General features: G+C 56.4%; 1 protein-coding gene across 1 annotated transcript; it reads left to right on the forward strand.

The window, feature by feature from the left end:
• The first annotated feature begins 4,149 nt into the window (after positions 1-4,149).
• Positions 4,150-20,977, forward strand: FUZ (fuzzy planar cell polarity protein). Its single transcript, XM_078882343.1, has 11 exons — positions 4,150-4,292; positions 6,755-6,876; positions 8,872-8,959; positions 11,383-11,451; positions 12,987-13,091; positions 14,206-14,403; positions 15,146-15,241; positions 15,914-16,023; positions 17,143-17,219; positions 18,301-18,411; positions 20,646-20,977. The coding sequence occupies exons 1-11, from the start codon at positions 4,209-4,211 to the stop codon at positions 20,840-20,842; spliced, it is 1,257 nt and encodes a 418-aa protein (XP_078738469.1). The 5' UTR covers positions 4,150-4,208; the 3' UTR covers positions 20,843-20,977.
• Positions 20,978-21,746: the final 769 nt, after the last annotated feature.

The following is a 21,746-nucleotide window of genomic DNA, read 5'->3' on the forward strand; positions in this document are numbered from 1 at the left end:
ACTACACTATACACTATAGACTACACTATAGACCACACACACTCTATAGGCCAGTGGCTCTTAACCTTCACTGCAGTCTTGCACGCCTTTGATTATCAATCGTAACTTTTTACAAAAATAATATCAACAAAGTTGCGTACTGATGTGCCCGTGCTGGCCTCGTCTCGCACCCAGGTTGAGAACCACTGCTATATAACATATACATATTGCACGTGTGTGTGTGTGTGTTTCACCGTATTTGATATTCAATAATAAAGCATTCAACAATAAAGCAATCTCGTGTCTAGGACGGTGAGTTTTTTTAATCCATGATATTAAGTTCACTTGCTTGCTTGCTTGCGCGCTTACGACCGTGCAAATCTTTCGGTCGTTTTTTAACCCACTTCCCGTGATCCAATCGAGCTGACATTTTGCACACAGACTCGTTGTGCGTGACAATTTATTTTCGTGAAAAATGTTTTCCAAAATTTTACACTTTTTAGGAAAAAATAAATTATATTTAATTACCAATTGCTTAATGGTGGCAGGCAATCATCTGACCCATAGGTGGCAGCCATCTCAAGCCAGAGGACGAGAGGACTCTAGCCGCCACGCATATAAAAGATTTATAGTGAAAAACACATGCTTCATTAGACTCTCTGAATCACATTTACAGGAGATTTCGATGTAAAGCTTCTTTCGTGACTGCAGGGATTCATCTTCTTGGTTCTTTCGGTAAAGTCACGTAGAAGGGAAATAATAAAATAATAAAAATAAAACTTAATAAAATACAATTCTCACGACGTTTCGGCCACAACGCAAGCAGCCGTCCTCAGGTGAAGAACAGGTCTGTCGCTGTCTTTCCGACAGACCTGTTCTTCACCTGAACCACGCTTAGAGATGCATAGGGATGCATTAAATACATAGAGATACATAGAGACCCATAGAGATACATAGAGACCCATAGAGATACATAGAGACACATAGAGACTCATATAGACCCATAGAGATACATAGAGACCCATAGAGATACATAGAGACCTAAAGAGACTCATATAGACATATAGAGACCCATAGAGACCCACAGAGATACACAGAGACTCATAGAGACACCAATAGAGATACAAAGAGACTCATAGAGTCGCACAGAGATACACAGATACTCATAGAGACACCAATAGAGATACACAGAGACTCATCGAGTTGCACAGAGATACACAGAGACTCATAGAGACACCAAAAAAGATACACAGAGACTCATAGAGCCACCTTTAGAGATACACAGAGACTCATCGGGTCACACAGAGATACACAGAGACTCATAGATACACCAATAGAGACACACAGAGACTCATAGATACACCAATAGAGACACAGAGAGACTCATAGATACACCAATAGAGACACAGAGAGACTCATAGATACACCAATAGAGATACAGAGAGACTCATAGAGACAGCAATTTGAGACACACAGTCTATGGGTAATGTTAAGTGGGGGGGTAGTGGGTGGGGGGGGTAGTGGATGGTGGGGTAGTGGGTGGGGGTGTAGTGGGTGGGGGTGTAGTGGGTGGGGGTGTAGTAGGGGGGTAGTGGGTGGGGGTGTAGTGGGGGTGTAGTGGGGGGGTAGTGGGTGGGGTGGGGGTGTAGTGGGGGGGTAGTGGGTGGGGGTGTAGTGGGTGGAAGTGTAGTAGGGGGGTAGTGGGTGGGGTGGAGGTAGTGGGTGGGGGTGTAGTGGGTGGGGTGGGGGTGTAGTGGGCGGGGTGGGGGTGTAGTGGGTGGGGGTGTAGTGGGTGGGGTGGGGGTGTAGTGGGGGTGTAGTGGGTGGGGTGGGGGTGTAGTGGGGGTGTAGTGGGTGGGGTGGGGGGGTAGTTGGTGGGGTGGGGAGGGTAGTGGGTGGGGTGGGGGTGTAGTGGGTGGGGGTGTGTAGTGGGGGTGTAGTGGGTGGGGTGGGGGTGTAGTGGGGGTGTAGTGGGTGGGGTGGGGGGGTAGTTGGTGGGGTGGGGAGGGTAGTGGGTGGGGTGGGGGTGTAGTGGGTGGGGTTGTAGTGGGTGGGGGGTAGTGGGTGGGGTGGGGGTGTAGTGAGTGGGGGTGTAGTGGGGGTGTAGTGGGTGGAGGTGTGGAGGGTGGGGGGTAGTGGGTGGGGTGTAGTAGGGGGGTAGTGGGTGGGGGGTAGTGGGGTGGGGGGGTAGTGTGTGGGGGTGTAGTGGGGGGGGTGTAGTGGGTAGTGGGTGGGGTGTAGTGGGTGGGGGTGTAGTGGGTGGGGGGGGTAGTGGGTGGGGGGGTAGTGGGTGGGGGTGTAGTGGGTGGGGGTGTCGTAGGGGGGTAGTTTGTGGGGGTGTAGTGGGTGGGGGGGTAGTGGGTGGGGGTAGTGGGTGGGGGGGTAGTGGGTGGGGGTGTAGTGGGTGGGGGGGTAGTGGGTGGGGGTGTCGTAGGGGGGTAGTTTGTGGGGGTGTAGTGGGTGGGGGGGTAGTGGGTGGGGGTGTAGTGGGTGGGGGGGTAGTGGGTGGGGGTGTCGTAGGGGGGTAGTTTGTGGGGGTGTAGTGGGTGGGGGGGTAGTGGGTGGGGTGTAGTGGGTGGGGGGGTAGTGGGTGGGGGGGTAGTGGGTGGGGGTGTAGTGGGTGGGGGTGTAGTAGGGGGGTAGTGGGTGGGGTGTAGTGGGTGGGGGGGATAGTGGGTGGGGGGTGTAGTGGGGTGGGGGTGTAGTGGGTGGGGGTGTAGTAGGGGGGTAGTGGGTGGGGGGTAGTGGGTGGGGTGGAGGTAGTGGGTGGGGTGGGGGTGGTAGTGGGGGGGTAGTGGGTGGGGTGAGGGGGTGTAGTGGGGGTGTAGTGGGTGGGGGTGTAGTGGGTGGGGTGTAGTGGGTGGGGGGTGTAGTGGGTGTGGGTGTAGTGGGTGGGGGGGGTAGTGGGGTGAGGGGGGGTAGTAGGTGGGGTGGGGGTGTAGTGGTGGGGGGGGTGTAGTGGGGGTGTAGTAGGGGGTAGTGGGTGGGGGTGTAGTGGGGGGGTGAGGTAGTGGGTAGGGGGGTTAGTGGGTGGGGGTGTAGTGGGGGTGTAGTGGGGGGTGTAGTGGGTGGGGGTGTAGAGGGGTGTAGTGGAGGTGTAGTGGGTGGGGGTGTAGGTGGTGGGGGGTGTAGTGGGTGGGGGTGTAGTGGGTGGGGGGTGGTAGTGGGTGAGGGGGTAGTAGGTGTAGTGGGGGGTGTAGTGGGGGTGTGTGTGGGTGGGGGGTGTAGTGGGGGGTGTAGTGGGGGGTGTAGTGGGTGGGGGTGTAGTGGGGGGTGTAGTGGGGGTGTAGTGGGGGTGTAGTGGGGGGTGTAGTGGGTGGGGTGTAGAGGGGTGTAGTGGGTGGGGGTGTGTGGGGGTGTAGTGGGGGGGTGGTAGTGGGTGGGGGTGTAGTGGGTGGGGTGTAGTGGTGGGGGCGTAGTGGGGGGTGTAGTGGGTGGGGGTGTAGTGGGGGTGTAGTGGGTGGGGGTAGTGTAGAGGGGGTGTAGTGGGGTGTCTAGTGGGGGTGTAGTGGGTGGGGTTGTTAGCTAGGGGGTGTAGTGGTGGGGTGAGGGGGTGGTAGTGGTGGGGGTGTTGTTGTAGTGGGGGGTTCTGTAGTGAGGGTGGGGGTTTGTAGTGGGGGGTGAGGGTGGAGGGGGTGTAGTGGGGGTGTAGTGGGTGGGGTGGTGTTGTAGTGGGTGGGGGTGTCGTGGGTGGGGTGAGGGGGTGTATTCGAGTGGGGTGTAGTGAGTGAGGCGGGTAGTAGGTGTAGTGGGGGGTGTATTTGGGGTGTAGTGGGTGGGGTGTGTAGAGGGGTGTAGTGAGTGGGGTGTAGTGGGTGGGGGTGTAGTGGGGGGTTGTAGTGGGTGTGGGTTGTAGTGGGGTGAGGGGTGTAGTAGGTGTAGTGGGGGGTGTAGTGGGGGTGTAGTGGGTGGGGGTGTAGAGGGGTGTAGTGGGGGTAGTGTAGGGGTGGGGGTTATGTAGTGGGGGGGTGTAGTGGGTGTGGGTTGTAGTGGGGGGTGAGGGACGGGTAGTAGGTGTAGTGGGGGGTGTAGTGGGTGGGGGTGTAGTGGGGGGTGTAGTGAGGGGTGGGGGTGCTAGTGGGTGGGGGTTTTGTAGTGGGGGGTGTGTAGTGGGTGGGGTGTAGTGGGGGGTGTAGTGGGGGTGGGGGCTGTCCGGCCCCGCCATGCTTGAGGTCTCTGGGTGGCGCTCTCGGAGCCGCGACTCGCTCGGGACGCCGGCGACTGTGGCCATGGCCGCCCAGCATCTGCTGTTGTGTCTCACGGCTAGCGGCGGTGTCCCTCTCTTCACTCGGACACAGGGACACGTCAAGCAGGTCTCTGTGTGTCTGTGTGTGTGTCTGTGTGTGTGTGTCTCTGTGTGTGTCTCTGTGTGTGTGTCTCTGTGTGTGTCTCCGTGTGTCTCTGTGTGTCTCTGTGTGTGTGTCTGTCTCACTGTGTGTGTGTGTCTCTGTGTGTCTGACTCTGTGTGTGTCTGTGTGCCACTCTGTGTCTGTCTCTCTGTGTCTCTGTGTGTCTGTGTCTCTGTGTGTGTTTGTGTGTGTCTCTGTATGTGTCTGTGTGTGTCACTCTGTGTCTGTGTGTGTCTCTGTGTCTCACTCTGTGTGTGTCTCTGTGTCTGTGTGTGTCACTCTGTGTGTCTGTGTGTGTCTCATTCTGTGTGTGTGTCTTTGTCTGTGTGTGTCACTCTGTGTCTGTCTGTGTCTCTGTGTGTATCTGTGTCTCACTCTGTGTGTCTTTGTCTCTGTGTGTGTCTGTGTGTTTCACTCTGTGTGTCTGTGTGTGTCTCTGTGTGTCTCACTGTGTGTGTGTGTCTTTGTCTCTGTGTGTGTCTGTGTGTTTCACTCTGTGTGTCTGTGTGTGTCTCTGTGTGTCTCACTGTGTGTGTGTGTCTTTGTCTCTGTGTGTGTCTGTGTGTTTCACTCTGTGTGTCTGTGTGTGTCTCTGTGTGTCTCACTGTGTGTGTGTGTCTTTGTCTCTGTGTGTGTCTGTGTGTTTCACTCTGTGTGTCTGTGTGTGTCTCTGTGTCTCACTGTTGGTGTGTGTGTGTCTTTGTCTCTGTGTGTGTCTGTGAACGATTGTCGTGATTTAGTCACGGCAATTTGCATGGGGCGGGGGGGGGCCTGTTGATTATATTCGTTAATTAGCTCGTGAACTCACGAGATAAAGAGGAGAGAGATGAGATAAAGAGGAGAGAGAGAGGAGATAAAGAGGAGAGAGATGAGGAGATAAAGAGGAGAGAGATGAGGAGGAGAAAGAGAGAGGAGAGATGAGAGAGAGAGAGGCGAGAAGCGAGATGGAGCTGAGGCCTGGTCCCGTGTTTTGAAGCCTTCGCGTCGCTCTTGTCTTGATCGTCATCATCATCATCACCACCGCCGCCTGTGATCTCGTGTGTTGTTGTTTGCTATTATTGGTGGTTGTTGTTGTTGTTGTTGTTGCTGCTAGGAGTGTGTTGTTGTTGTTGGTTGTTGTTGTTGTTATTGTTGTGAGTGGTGTTTGTGATGAAGTTGGGGCGAGCGCGGGGCGGTTGCCGTGGCGACGCCGCTGAGCGCCGCCACGCGGTGACACGTGGGCAGGCGTGGGGCTGCATCGTCAACAACAACAACAACATCAACAACAACAACAACATCATCAACATCGTCAACAACATCAACATAGTCAACAACAACATCAACATCGTCAACATTGTCAACATCACCATCACCACCATCATAAACATCAACAACATCGTCAACATCAACAACATCGTCAACAAACACATCAACATTAACAACAACATCATCATCAACAACCTCAACATTGTCAACATCAACATTAACAACAACATCACCTTCTACATCAACAACAACATCACCATCGTCAACATCATCACCTTCAACAACATCATCAACATCAACAACATCATCACCTTTACCTACATCAACATCGTCAACAACAACAACATCAACATTAACAACAACATCATCATCAACATCGTCAACATTGTCAACATCAACAACAACATCACCTTCTACATCAACATCACCTTCTACATCAACAACAACATCACCATCGTCAACATCATCACCTTCAACAACAACATCACCATCGTCAACATCACCTTCTACATCAACATCGTCAACATCGCCATCAACATCACCATCATCAACAACATCATCATCATCACCATCAACATCACCATCTACATCACCATCACTTCATCATCATCAACATGACCATGATTACCATCAACATCATCACCATCAACATCATCAAAATCATCACCAACATCATCACTTACATCAACATCATCACTGACATCAACATCATCACAATCATCTACATCACCATCATCACTTTTATCATCATCATCAACATGACGCCTTTTGGCGTCCTCTGGTCTAGCATCAATTGAGATGAGGCTCAAAAGAAAGCTGTCTCTGGTGTGGACCAATCAGTTTCAAGAACAATGCATATTAACTTGGTTATTTTATTATTTCCCTTCTACGTGACTTTACGGAAAGAACCAGGAAGATGAATCCCTGCAGTCACGAAAGCTTTAAATCGACAATGCATATATATTATCAGTGTGTTTTTTGTTTGCATTTTGACCACACGTATTGTGTTCCATGCAGACATGATTCCTCGTAAAAAGGTTCCAGTTTTGTTGCCAAAAAAACGGGGAAAAACCCTATTATTGTGACCACGATTACCATCAACATCATCACTTTCGGTTACCATCACCGCCATCGACATCACCACCACGACGCTCATCGCCGGCGCTGTCTCCCCACCGCAGCTCCCCTTCTCGGTGATCGGCTCCCTCAACGGCGTCCACATGTTCGGCAGCAACCAGGGAGCGCTGTTGTCCAGCACCGCGCTTGACGATGGCACGCTCACCTGGAGGGTTTTTCACGACAGGTGAGGAACGAATTTTTAAATCCTTTATATTAAGTTCGCTTGCTTGCTTGCGCGCTTAGGACCGTGCAAATCTTTCGGTCGTTTTTTAACCCACTTCCCGTGATCCAATCGAGCTGACATTTTGCACACAGACTCGTTGTGCGTGACAATTAATGTTCGTGAAAATTCTTTTTCCAAAATGTTACACTTTTTAGAACAAAAGTATTATATTTAATTACCAATTGCTTAATGGTGCAATGCAATCATCTGACCCATAGGTGGCAGCCATCTCAAGCCAGAGGACGAGAGGACTCTAGCCGCCACGCATATAAAAGATTTATAGTGAAAAACTTTGTTTTTACGGGTTATACTTGTTTTTCGATTGAAAGCTTTCGTGACTGCAGGGATTCATCTTCTTGGTACTTTCGGTAAAGTCACGTAGAAGGGAAATAATAAAATAATAAAAATAAAACGTAATAAAATTTCGATTGAAAGCTTTCGTGACTGCAGGGATTCATCTTCTTGGTTCTTTCGGTAAAGTCACGTAGAAGGGAAATAATAAAATAATAAACCATAATAAACCATAATAAAATACAAAAATAAAACATAATAAAATACAATTCTCAAACATAATAAAATACAATTGTGAGAATTGTATTTTATTTCGATTTAAAGCTTTCGTGACTGCAGGGATTCATCTTCTTGGTTTTTTCGGTAAAGTCACGTAGAAGGGAAATAATAAAATAATAAAAATAAAACATAATAAAATTTCGATTTAAAGCTTTCGTGACTGCAGGGATTGATCTCGGTTCTTTCGGTAAAGTCACGTAGAAGGGAAGTGATAAAATAATTAAATAATAAACCATAATAAAATACAAAAATAAAACATAATAAAATACAATTCTCAAACATAATGAAATACAATTGTGAGAATTGTCTGACAGACCTGTTCTTCACCTGAGGACGGCTGCTTGCGTTGTGGCCGAAACGTCGTGAGAATTATTTTATTATGTTTTATTTTTATTATTTCCCTTCTACGTGACTTTACCGAAAGAACCAAGAAGATGAATCCCTGCAGTCACGAAAGCTTTAAATCGAAATTTAACCAAGCAAAGTCGTAACTTACTGTGCTGCTTCCGTTCTTCCCTGCCTGTGATCTCCGACTCTCTGAGTTGCATTGCCCTGTTGGGTGCCTCTGCATTAACGGGCTGGGGTCGCACTAACATGGCCACCTCTGCTCCCTTCGCCCTCGATGTATCGATGGTTCTGGCTGTGTGATGGGCTGTGTGATGGGCTGTGTGATGGGCTGTGTGATGGGCTGTGTGATGGGCTGTGTGATGGGCTGTGTGATGGGCTGTGTGATGGGCTGTGTGATGGGCTGTGTGATGGGCTGTGTGATGGGCTGTGTGTCTCACTGACTCTTGCAGTTGGCAGCACCGCAGCTTGTATTACACACAGACATGACATTAACCTGCTAATCCCCCTAATCTCCCTGCCTCATCTCTCCCATCAACACAGCGCTAGTCTCCCATTAACACCGCTGCTGTGCGCAATTGCGGGGACGATACTCTTATGCGGCGATTGAAGCTCATTTCATTCTCATCTCTCTCCCAAATCTCTCTCTCCCTAATCTCCCCCCATTAACACAACTGACGTGCTTGCGTGCGGGGATGGAATTCCTTTCCAGCTCACACCCCGCCTGCTTGCCCATCGCCACGTAAATAGCCTCTTGTTGTAACAGCTGGTTCAGCAGCTCCACTGCCGGATTATTTTTTCCGCCTGAGGACGACCGCTTGTGTTGCGATCGAAACGCCGTGATGTTATTTTTTTTTGTAATTTTTTTGTAATTTTTTTTTCTACCCACGTGACTTTACCGAAAGAACCAACAAGTCCCCGCGTGTCATTTCCACCCCCCCCCCCCCCGACCCTCAAACCGGCGTCGGTCGACAATCGACGAACGCCGTCGTCTCCCCCCCCGGTTCTTCAGCGAAGCAAACAAAAAAATGTCTCCCGCAGCGTCACCCTGATCCTGGTGACGACGGGCGGGGAGCGTGGTGGAGAGGCCTTCCTGCACCGCCTGCTGGAGAACGTTTTCGGCGCGCTGGTGAGCGATCGCCAGCTGCCCGCACGACCACTTCGTGCACTCGCCGTCGCGTTCACATCGTTCACATCACCCCCCCCCCTCCCCGCCCCGCACGATGGTATGTTCAGGCTATCTGGGGGGTGAGTTTAACGCGTAGTAGTAAAGGGGACTTCCACGAACAATATCATCCGTAATTAGAGTGGTTTTTTTTCGTGGGTTGGATCGCGTAGATGTATAAATGTGTCGTTAAAACTCGCCACCACCCGACGCAGACAACTGGCAAGGGTTGTCACCAATTGGCCACGTCCTTTTCGATTTAAAGCGTTCGTGACTGCAGGGATGATGCTGCTAATCCTGCATAATGCACGGGCATAATATGACTTTGAAACCCCCCGCCCACCTCCTACGCATTTCACAAGTAGTACTAATCCCATATCTGCATTTCCCATGAATATGCTAAATTCCTCTTGATATGCAAATTATTTTGTCAAGGCGCTCTTCACCTTCCAACCCAGCTTAAATAGACGCTCCAAGCGTGGTGGTGTTTCATTCAGACGCTGTCTCCCCGACAGACCTGTTCTTCACCTGAGGACGGCTGCTTGCGTTGTGGCTGAAACGTCGTGAGAATTATTTTATTATGTTTTATTTTTATTATTTTATTATTTCCCTTCTACGTGACTTTACCGAAAGAACCAAGAAGATGACCACGTCCTGTTTACGTGGCAACCCGCGCTGGTTTGCTGTGTCGGGTGGTGGCGGGTTTTAACGACACATTTATTTACGCGAACTAACCCCGAAAAACCTCTATTATGGATATCTGGGGGATCTTTGGTGTGGGTGGCGTGGGGACGCTATTTGGCTAGGAGATGTTAACTACCTCGCCTGGTATACAGAAGGTGGTGGGTTCGATCCCGACCCTGACGCCTGCTGCTGTATATTTGGAGTTTGTGTGTCTCTCATCATCATCACAGTGGCTAGGAGATGTTGACTACCTCGCCTGGTATACAGGAGGTCGTGGGTTCGATCCCGACCCTTGACGCCTGCTGTATGTTTGCAGTTTGCGTGTCTCTCATCATCATCACGGTGGCTAGGAGATGTTAACAACCTCGCCTGGTATACAGGAAGTCGTGGGTTCGATCCCGACTGACGCCTGCTGCTGTGTATTTGGAGTTTGTGTGTCTCTCATCATCATCACGGTGGCTAGGAGATGTTAACAACCTCGCCTGGTATACAGGAAGTCGTGGGTTCGATCCCGACCCTTGACGCCTGCTGTATGTTTGCAGTTTGCGTGTCTCTCATCATCACCACGGTGGCTAGGAGATGTTAACAACCTCGCCTGGTATACAGGAGGTCGTGGGTTCGATCCCGACCCTGACGCCTGCTGCTGTATATTTGGAGTTTGTGTGTCTCTCATCATCATCACGGTGGCTAGGAGATGTTTACTACCTCGCCTGGTATACAGGAAGTCGTGGGTTCCATCCCGACCCTGACGCCTGCTGCTGTATATTTGGAGTTTGTGTGTCTCTCATCATCATCACGGTGGCTAGGAGATGTTAACTACCTCGCCTGGTATACAGGAGGTCGTGGGTTCGATCCCGACCCTGACGCCTGCTGTATGTTTTCAGTTTGCGGCGTCTCTCTCTCTCTCCCTGTGGCCGCGTGGATTTTTTTCGCCGGGTCCTCCGGTTTTTCCCCTCCACATTTAGAATCGACGTGACGCGTTTAGGCGTGTATTGCTGCTGCTGTAAATTTCATGACGATAAGCCAACTTCGTTGAGCTATCATTTGTGATAGATAGCCAGTGGGGCCTTGCCTGGTAACATAACAAAAAGTTTCATAGTTTAGTTAATTTTCTCTCGGCGAATTTGGCTACTGGCGTTCGTCACCCGCACGTACGAACGCCTGCTGGCATCTAGCCCCCTCCCTCGCAACCTCAGGATTTCTGTGGGTGAGCAGGGCAAGGGGCCGCCACGAAGGCGCAGGCTTTTTGTCCATCGGCGGGGACATTTAAATTCTAGATTTGAAGCTTTCGTGACTGCAAGGATTCATATTGTTAGGTTTTTTCGGTAAAGTCACGTAGGTACAAAATGAAAATTAATAAAAGTCAAATAACAATGGAAACATTGAAAGTTTGCAGAAGTCCAACTCCCGCCCCAACCACCCCAGATGGTCCAGACATCTCGCTTGTCGGTGTAACCTTTTAGCGGTTTTGCAACGTCTTGACGCGGCGGACGCAACGACGAATGGTGTGAGGTCCACGCGAAACGAGCGGGGCCTTGCCAAGCCGTCGGCGCGCGTTTTGGCGCGTCAGTAAATCGGGAACGGCTGGAGTTCTGCCCCCTCTGGCGGTAACGATGATCTCGAAACGAGAGTCGTCGTCTGGAGGAATCCGATGAGCTACGAAGCTTTTTGTCTCTTTGTTGGACTGGGTCCACGGCCTCCAGGTGCTGATGATCGGCCTGGACGAGCTGGTGAACATCAGGAACGTGGAGCGGCTGAAGAGGGACCTCAAGGTGAGACGCCGGGGATGGCGATGTCGTTGATGATGTTGATAGTAATGATGGTGATGTTGATGGTGTTGATGGTGGTGATGTTGATCTTGATGTTGTTAGTGATGGTGATGCTGTTAATGATGGAGGAGGATGTGATGTTGATGGTGTTGATGATGCAGGAGGAGGAGTTGATGGTGGTGATGTTGATGGTGTTGATAGTAATGACGGTGATGTTGATGGTGTTGATGGTATTGATGGTGATCTTGATGATGTTAGTGATGATGAGAGGTGATGGTGACGCTGTTAATGATGGAGGAGGATGTGATGTTGATGATGATGATGATGTTGATGGTGTTGATGTTGATGATGATGATGTTGATGAAGGTGATATTGATGATGATGTTAACGGCGACGTCAACGACGGGAAGGGCGAGCGGGGAAGCGAAAAGGGGAACTGGTAGCGGGAGGGGGGTGGAGCGGGTGGTAGTGGAGCGGGTGGGGGTGGAGCGGGTGGTTATCGTGAAGGAAGGGGGTGGTGGTGGTGGAGCAGATTGGGTTGAAGCGGGTGGAGTGGGTGGTGGTGGAGCGGTTGGTGGTGGAGCGGGTGGTGGTTGTGGTGATGGTGGAGCGGGTTGTGGTGGTGGAGCGTGTGGTGGTGGAGCGGGTGGTGGTGGTGGAGCGGGTTGTGGTGGTGGTGGTGGAGCGGGTGGTGGTGGTGGTGGAGCGGGTGGTGGTTGTGGTGATGGTGGAGCGGGTTGTGGTGGTGGAGCGTGTGGTGGTGGAGCGTGTGGTGGTGGAGCGGGTGGTGGTGGTGGAGCGGGTTGTGGTGGTGGTGGTGGAGCGGGTTGTGGTGGTGGAGCGGGTGGTGGTGGTGGAGCGGGTGGTGGTGGAGCGGGTGGGGGTGGTGGTGGAGTGGGTGGGTGGTGGTGGTGGTGGAGCGGCTGGTGGTGTTGCGGGTGGTGGTGGTGGAGCGTGTGGGGACGAGGCTGGGGTTTGTCCACCGCTGTGCGTGCTGCAGGCGTGCTACCAGCTGGTGGTGGGGTGGGTGGTGGTAGTGGTGGAGCAGGTGGTGGTGGTGGTGGAGCGTGTGGGGACGAGGCTGGGGTTTGTCCACCGCTGTGCGTGCTGCAGGCGTGCTACCAGCTGGTGGTGGGGTGGGTGGTGGTAGTGGTGGAGCAGGTGGTGGTGGTGGTGGAGCGTGTGGGGACGAGGCTGGGGTTTGTCCACCGCTGTGCGAGCTACAGGCATGCTACCAGCTGGTGGTAGAGTAGGTGGTGGTGGTGTGGGTGGTGGTGGTGGAGCGTGTGGGGACGATGCTGGGGTTTGTCCACCTCTGTGCGAGCTGCAGGCGTGCTACCAGCTGGTGGTAGGGCGGGTGGTGGTGGTGTGGGTGGTGGTGGTGGAGCGTGTGGGGACGAGGCTGGGGTTTGTCCACCTCTGTGCAAGCTGCAGGCGTGCTACCAGCTGGTGGTGGGGTGGGTGGTGGTGGTGTGGGTGGTGGTGGTGGAGCGTGTGGGGACGATGCTGGGGTTTGTCCACCGCTGTGCGAGCTGCAGGCGTGCTACCAGCTGGTGGACAGTCTGCTGGGCACGACGGAGCTCGCCGTCGAACTCACGGGGAGCCCCGACTGCCTGCTGAGCCCCGACGGCGACATCCTGCGGGTCCGTGGGACACCGCACACGCTCCACCCGCACCGCTCGCTCCGCACGCTCCACACGCTCCACTCACTCCATTGCACGCACTACGCTCGCTCCGCACGCTCCACACGCTCCACACGCACCGCTCGCTCCACCCGCACCGCTCACGCCACACGCTCCACCGTGCCTGTACCGCTCGCTCCGCACGCTCCACCCGCACCGCTCGCTCCGCACGCTCCACACGCTCCACTCACTCCATTGCACGCACTACGCTCGCTCCGCACGCTCCACACGCACCGCTCGCTCCACACGCTCCACACGCACCGCTCACTCCGCACGCTCCACCCGCACCGCTCACTCCGCTCGCTCCACACGCTCCACACGCACCGCTCACTCCACACGCTCCACCCGCACCGCTCACTCCACACGCTCCACTCGCTCCACTCACTCCATTGCACGCACTACGCTCGCTCCGCACGCTCCACCCGTGTCCCACCCCTGCCCCGTGCAACCCCAGTAGTCTGCGTGTGCTGCGTGCGCTGTGTGCAATGCGTTGCGCTACATGTGGTGTGCTGTGCGCGTGTGTGTGCTGCATGTGATGTGGCTTGCTGTGTGTGTGTGCCGTGTGTGTTGCGTGTGCTGCGCTTGTGCTGCGTGTGGCGTGCTGTGTGTGTGTGCTGCGTGTGGTGTGGCACGCTGTGTGTTTGTGTGCTGCGCTTGTGCTGCGTGTGGCGTGCTGTGTGTGTGTGCTGCGTGTGCTGCGTGTGGCGTGGCGTGCTGTGTGTGTGCCATGTGTGTGCTGCGTGTGGCGTGGCGTGGCGTGCTGTGTGTGTGCTGCGTGTGTGCTGTGTGTGTGCTGCGTGTGTGCTGCGTGTGGCGTGCTGTGTGTGTGCTGCGTGTGTGCTGCGTGTGGCGTGCTGTGTGTGTGCTGCGTGTGTGCGTGTCGTGCGTGTGCTGCGTGTGGGCTCACGGTGTTTGCTGCGTTCCGTGTGTGTGCTGTGTGTGTGCTGCGTGTGGTGTGGCACGCTGCGTGTGTGCGTGTGTGTGCTGTGTGTGTGCTGCGTGTGGCACGCTGCGTGTGCGCGTGCGTGTGTGTGCTGCGTGTGGTGTGGCGCGCTGCGCGCGCGTGCGTGCGTAGGAGTGCCTGGAGGCGTTCACAGAGGGCGTGGACAGCGCGTTTGGCTGCCTGCTGGCGCGTGGCCGCGTGTGCGTCGCCACGGAGCGCTGGTGGCAGCTGGCGCCCCAGGAGGGGGAGCTGCTGGGCCGCCTCGTGAGCGCCCTGCCCCCCGCGTCGTCACGCGACGTGCCAGTCTACCTGCCCCACGGCAGCCCCACCGTGAGCCCACACCCACACCAACACCACCACCACCCTCACCCCAACCCACACCGCCACCACCACCTACACCGCCACCCACCCACACCACCACCAGCCACACCACCACCGCCACCCACACCACCACCCACCTACACCACCACCAGCCACACCCCCACCGCCACCCACACCACCACCACCCTCACCCCAACCCACACCGCCACCACCACCTACACCGCCACCTACACCCACACCGCCACCTACACCACCACCGCCACCCCCACTGCCACCTACACCCACCCACACCCCCAACCACCCACACCACCGCCCACACCACCACCGCCACCCACACCACCAGCCACACCCACACCCCCACCTACACCCACACCACCACCTACACCGCCACCTACACCACCACCGCCACCCACACCACCACCCACCCACACCACCACCTACACCACCACCGCCACCCACACCACCACCGCCACCCACACCACCACCGCCAGCCACACCCACAACGCCACCACCACCCACACCGCCACCACCACCACCACCAGCCACCACCACCACCCACACCGCCACTCCCACCCACACCATCACCGCCACCCCCACCCACACCACCACCCCCACCCCCACCCACACCACCACCCCCACCCCCACCGCACAGTGTCCGCTTCTAACCCCACGCGGCACGACCCCGACCCCTTGCTGTGACCCCCTCACGTGTCGCCCCCTGCCCCCCCCCCCGGTGCCCCCCGCCCCCCAGGTCCCTCACCGCCTGCTCACGTTCCGCCTGCTGCCGGGCATGGAGCTGTGCGTCCTGTGTGGGCCCCAGCCCACGCTGCACGACATCCAGAGCAAGGTGAGGCCCGGGGAGTTTGACCCCCGACCCCCCACCCCCCCCCCACCCCCCCACCCCCCCCCACCCCCCCCCCCGGCCCCAACGTTGCCCCCCCCACCGTCCCCCACCTTCCCCCCCCCCCCCTCCGGGAAGGGAGGGCGCGGCGAGGGTACACGGCCACCGGCGCAGCTAGCGGTGCACCACCACGAGTCCGCAGAGGGCCCAGACGCACTTGCTAACTAGCCAGACGTGCTGGTACGGAGGCGCGCGGGGGGAGGGGGGTTTGGATGGAGTGTGGTGGTGTGGTGGTGGAGTGCGGTGGAGTGCAGTGTGGTGTGGTGGAGTGCGGTGTGGTGTAGTGTGCTGCGGTGTGGTGGTGTGTAGTGTGGTGTGTTGGAGTGCGGTGTGGTGTAGTGTGGTGTGGTGGTGGTGTGGTGGAGTGCGGTGGAGTGCAGTGTGGTGTGGTGGAGTGCGGTGTGGTGTAGTGTGGTGCGGTGGAGTGTGGTGGAGTGCGGTGTGGTGTAGTGTGGTGCGGTGGAGTGCAGTGGAGTGTGGTGTAGTGTGGTGCGGTGGAGTGGTGTGCGGTGGAATGTGGTGGTGTGGTGGTGGTGTGGTGTGTTGTGGTGGAGTGCGGTGTGGTGGACTATGGTGTGGTGCTGTATTGACCGTCCTCCCCCGGCTCTCGACCCCCAGCAACTGGTGGAGCGCTTCTGGCGTCCGCTGCTGGAGCCGCTGAGGACGAGCGTGGCGCTGGCCCCGCACTCGTTCCACTCGGCCACGCCGCTACACGCAGCAATCCTGGGGTGGGCGCACACCCCCCCCCTACACCCCACACACCCCCCACACACCCCCCACACACCCCTACACCCCACACACCCCCCACACACCCCTACACCCCCCCCACACACCCCCACACACCCCCCACACCCCCCACACCCCCCACACCCCCCCCACACCCCCCACACACCCCCCACACCCCCCACACCCCCCCCACACCCCCCACACACCCCCCACACACCCCCCACACACCCCCCACACACCCCCCACACCCCCCACACCCCCCACACCCCCCCACACCCCCCCACACCCCCCCCACACCCCCCACACACCCCCCCCACACACCCCCCACACACCCCACACACACCCCACACACCCCCCACACACCCCACACACACCCCCCACACACCCCCCACACACACACCCCACACACCCCTACACCCCCCACACACCCACCACGACCCCCACACACCCCCCACACACCCCCACACACCCCCCACACACCCCCCACACACCCCCCACACACCCCACACACACCCCCCACACACCCCCCACACACACACCCCACACACCCCTACACCCCCCACACACCCCACGACCCCCACACACCCCCCACACCCCCCACACACCCCACACACCCCCCACACCCCCCACACACCCCTACACCCCCCACACCCCCCCACACACCCCCCACACCCCCCACACACCCCCCACACACCCCCCACACACCCCACGACCCCCACACACCCCCCACACCCCCCCCACACCCCCCACACACCCCACGACCCCCACACACCCCCACACACCCCCCACCCTCCCCTCCCCTCCACCCCCCACACCCCCCACGACCCTCCATGCCCTTCACCCCCCCTCCCCCCCCCGTCACGGCCACCACGCCCCCCCCCCCCCTGCGGTGGCGAGGGGTTGGTGGTTCACGTAGAGATCGTTGTTTTGTACCAGCCCCCTCCCCCCCCCCCCCCCACCGGGCTGACTTGGTGTTTGCCAGGATCCGGTGGCACAGCAAACAGCCTCACGGGGGAGCCGGGAGGTGAGAAACAAACCTGCTGTGCCCCCCCCCTCCGTCCCCTTCCTGTGCCCCCCCCCCTCACGGTGCCCCCCCCCCCTCACGGTGCCCCCCCCCCCAGGCTCCTCTTCGTGAACACGGAGCTGAAGCGAAGCTTCTTCACGGTGCAGCCTCACGTGGCGGAGGACGGCGGGGTCGGTGAGGGCCCCTCCCCCCTCCCTCCCTCCGCTCCCTCCTCCCTCCCCTCCCCCCCTCCCAGCCCCCCCCCTCCCTCCCAGCCCCCCTCCCTCTCCCCCCCCCCCTTCTCTCCCCCCCTCTCCCCCCCCCCCTACTTGTAACTGCCCGTAGCACGGAAATAATTAATTCTAGAATGGGATTACAGCCCCACACATTGTGACGATTCGCGAGTCGGTGCGTATGAGTGCGGGGGTGAATGGGTGTGTGAATGAGCGCGCGTGTGAATGAGCGCGCGTGTGAATGAGTGAGTGCGCGTGTGAATGAGTGCGCGTGTGAATGAGCGCGCGTGTGAATGAGCGCGCGTGTGAATGAGTGAGTGCGCGTGTGAATGAGTGCGCGTGTGAATGAGTGAGTGCGCGTGTGAATGAGCGCGCGTGTGAATGAGTGAGTGCGCGTGTGAATGAGCGCGCGTGTGAATGAGTGAGTGCGCGTGTGAATGAGTGCGCGTGTGAATGAGCGCGCGTGTGAATGAGTGAGTGCGCGTGTGAATGAGTGAGTGCGCGTGTGAATGAGCGCGCGTGTGAATGAGTGCGCGTGTGAATGAGTGAGTGCGCGTGTGAATGAGCGCGCGTGTGAATGAGTGCGCGTGTGAATGAGTGAGTGCGCGTGTGAATGAGTGCGCGTGTGAATGAGCGCGCGTGTGAATGAGTGAATGAGCGCGCGTGTGAATGAGTGAATGAGCGCGCGTGTGAATGAGTGAATGAGCGCGCGTGTGAATGAGTGAATGAGCGCGCGTGTGAATGAGTGAATGAGCGCGCGTGTGAATGAGTGCGCGTGTGAATGAGTGAGTGCGCGTGTGAATGAGTGCGCGTGTGAATGAGCGCGCGTGTGAATGAGTGAATGAGCGCGCGTGTGAATGAGTGAATGAGCGCGCGTGTGAATGAGTGAATGAGCGCGCGTGTGAATGAGTGAATGAGCGCGCGTGTGAATGAGTGAATGAGCGCGCGTGTGAATGAGCGCGCGTGTGAATGAGTGAATGAGCGCGCGTGTGAATGAGTGAATGAGTGCGCGTGTGAAGGCCCTGTCTTGTTGTCACACGCAGGGAGACGGATCCCGATCGAGCGCCGCAGGAGCATCCTGAAGGCGTTCTACAGGCTCGCCGTCACAAACTACTTCCCGCAGGGCGGCACGCGCGTCACCGGCAGCGAGGCCGGTACGGTGCAGCGAGCCTCGTGGGCTACACGCTCACCGCCACCTCCACCGTCATCACCACCACCACTACCACCATCACCACCACCATCATCACCACTACCATCATCAACACCACTACCACCGTCACCACTACCATCATCATCACCGCCACCACTGCCATCATCATCACCGCCACCTCCACCATCATCAACACCACTACCACCACTACCACCATCACCACCATCACCACCTCCACCATCATCAACACCACTACCACCACTACCACCATCACCACCATCACCACCACCATCATCATCACCACCACCACTACCATCATCAACACCACTACCACCATCACCACTACCATCATCATCACCGCCACCACTGCCATCATCATCATCATCACCACCGCCACTACCATCATCACCACCACCATCACCACTACCATCATCACCACCACCACCGCCACCATCACCACCACCATCACCACCACCACTACCATCATCATCACCATCATCATCACCGCCACCTCCACCGTCATCACAACCACCAATACCATCACCATCATCATCACCACCACCATTGCCATCATCATCACCACCACCATTGCCATCATCATCACCACCACTGCCATCATCACCACCATCACAACCACCATCACCACCACCATCATCATCACCGCCACTACCGCCATCATCACCACCACTGCCATCATCACCACCACCAACATCACCACTACCATCATCATCACCACCACCACTACCACCACCATCATCATCATCACCACCACCATCATCATCACCACGACCACCATCACCACCACTACCACCACCATCATCATCACCACGACCACCATCACCACCACTACCACCACCATCACCACCACTACTACCACCACCACCATCACCACCACCATCATCATCACCACCACCACGACCACCATCACCACCACCACCACCACCATCATCACCACCACTTCCACCATCACCACCAAGTTTACTACCACTATCACCACCACCATCACCACCACTACTACCACCACCACCATCACCACCACCATCATCACCACCACCACCACTACCACCACCATCATCACCACCACTTCCACCATCACCACCAAGTTTACTACCACTATCACCACCACCATCACCACCACTACTACCACCACCACCATCACCACCACCAAGATTACTACCACTATCACCACCATCGCCACCACTACTACCACCATCACCACCAAGATTACTACCACTACCACCACCATTATCACCACCATCACCACCACCATTACTACCACTACCATTACTACCACCACTACCACCTTCACCACCACCACTACTACCACGACCACCATCCCTACTACCACCACCACCACCACCGCCATTACTACCACTATCACCACTACCACCACAACTTTTCCCATTACCACCATCACCATCGCCACTACTACCACCACCACCACCACCACCATTACTACCACTATCACCACCACTACTACCACCATCATTACTACCACTATCTCCACCACGACTACTACCACCACCACCATTACTACCACTATCACCACTACCATCACCACCCCCATTACCACCATCACCACCGCCACTACTACCACCACCACCATTACTACCACTATCACCACTACCACCACTACCACCACCACCACTATCACCACCATCACCACCACTACTACCACCATCATTACTACCACTATCACCACCACCACGGCTACTACCACCACCACCATTACTACCACTAACACCACTACCACCACCCCCATTACCACCATCACCACCGCCACTACTACCACCACCACCATTACTACCACTATCACCACCACTATTCCCATTACCACCATCACCACCGCCACCACTACCACTACCACCACCACCATTACTACCACTATCACCACCACCACCACCACCACTTTCCCATTACCACCATCACCACCGCCACTACTACCACCACCACCATTACTACCACTTATCACCACCATCACCACTATCACCACCACCACCACCATTACTACCACTTATCACCACTACCACCACCACTATTCCCACTACCACCATCACCACCGCCACTACCACCACCACTATCACCACCATCACCACCACCACCACCACTACTACCACCATCATTACTACCACTATCACCACCACCACCACCACTATTCCCATTACCACCACCCCTCACACCCTACCCACCACCACCACCACCTCTCTCTCTCCCCGCACCGCTGTGCCCACCCGCTAGTCCCGCTGGTGGAGGACTTCCAGCGGGGCTTTTCCCACAGCGCCACCGAGTGCTACGTGAGTGCCGACGGGCACCGGTGCTACGGGCTGCACGCGCCGCCGCGACAACTCTTCCTGCTGCTCGGAGACGAAGTGCCCACGCTGGCGCTCCGAGCCATCAGCCGCGCCACCCTACAGACGCTCAGCAAGCTGCTGTAGGGCACGAGATCACGCCAAATCCTACAGGCAATCACCAGGCTGCTGTAGGGCACGAGATCACACCACCCTACAGGCAATCACCAGGCTGCTGTAGGGCACGAGATCACACCATCCTACAGGCAATCACCAGGCTGCTGTAGGGCACGAGATCACACCACCCTACAGGCAATCACCAGGCTGCTGTAGGGCACGAGATCACACCACCCTACAGGCAATCACCAGGCTGCTGTAGGTTACGAGGTCACGGCATCCTATAGGCAATCACCAGGCTGCTGTAGGGCACGAGATCACATGACCCTACAGGCAATCACCAGGCTGCTGTAGGGCACGAGATCGCACCACCCTACAGGCAATCACCAGGCTGCTGTAGGGCACGAGGTCACGGCACCCTACAGGCAATCACCAGGCTGCTGTAGGACACGAGATCACGGCACCCTACAGGCAATCACCAGGCTGCTGTAGGGCACGAGGTCACGGCACCCTACAGGCAATCACCAGGCTGCTGTAGGGCACGAGATCACATCACCCTACAGGCAATCACCAGGCTGCTGTAGGTTACGAGGTCACGGCATCCTATAGGCAATCACCAGGCTGCTGTAGGGCACGAGATCACATGACCCTACAGGCAATCACCAGGCTGCTGTAGGGCACGAGATCGCACCACCCTACAGGCAATCACCAGGCTGCTGTAGGGCACGAGATCACGCCAATCTACGAAGATGCTCACGACGCCTTTGTAACGAGGGCAGATTTTATCGATTCGTCTGCCCCCCGCCTCCAACGCTCCCATCCAGAGAGCTCCGGCAGAGGTCGCAAACGGGTTTTGATTCCGTACCCGTACCCGTACCCGGCCGCACCAGGGTCGCAATCGGGTACCCGTACCCTACCCGATACCCGGCTACCC

Source organism: Lampetra fluviatilis, chromosome 64 (genome assembly GCF_964198595.1).
Source record: "Lampetra fluviatilis chromosome 64, kcLamFluv1.1, whole genome shotgun sequence".
In the NCBI taxonomy this organism is placed as follows: Eukaryota; Metazoa; Chordata; class Hyperoartia; order Petromyzontiformes; family Petromyzontidae; genus Lampetra; species Lampetra fluviatilis.

Bases quoted from the DNA above. Each gene is read 5' to 3' on its own strand.
- FUZ (XM_078882343.1), top strand. From the start codon at position 4,209: ATGGCCGCCCAGCATCTGCTGTTGTGTCTCACGGCTAGCGGCGGTGTC. The intron at 4,293-6,754 runs GTCTCTGTGTGT...TCCCCACCGCAG, and splicing joins CACAGGGACACGTCAAGCAG to CTCCCCTTCTCGGTGATCGG. The intron at 6,877-8,871 runs GTGAGGAACGAA...TGTCTCCCGCAG, and splicing joins TGGAGGGTTTTTCACGACAG to CGTCACCCTGATCCTGGTGA.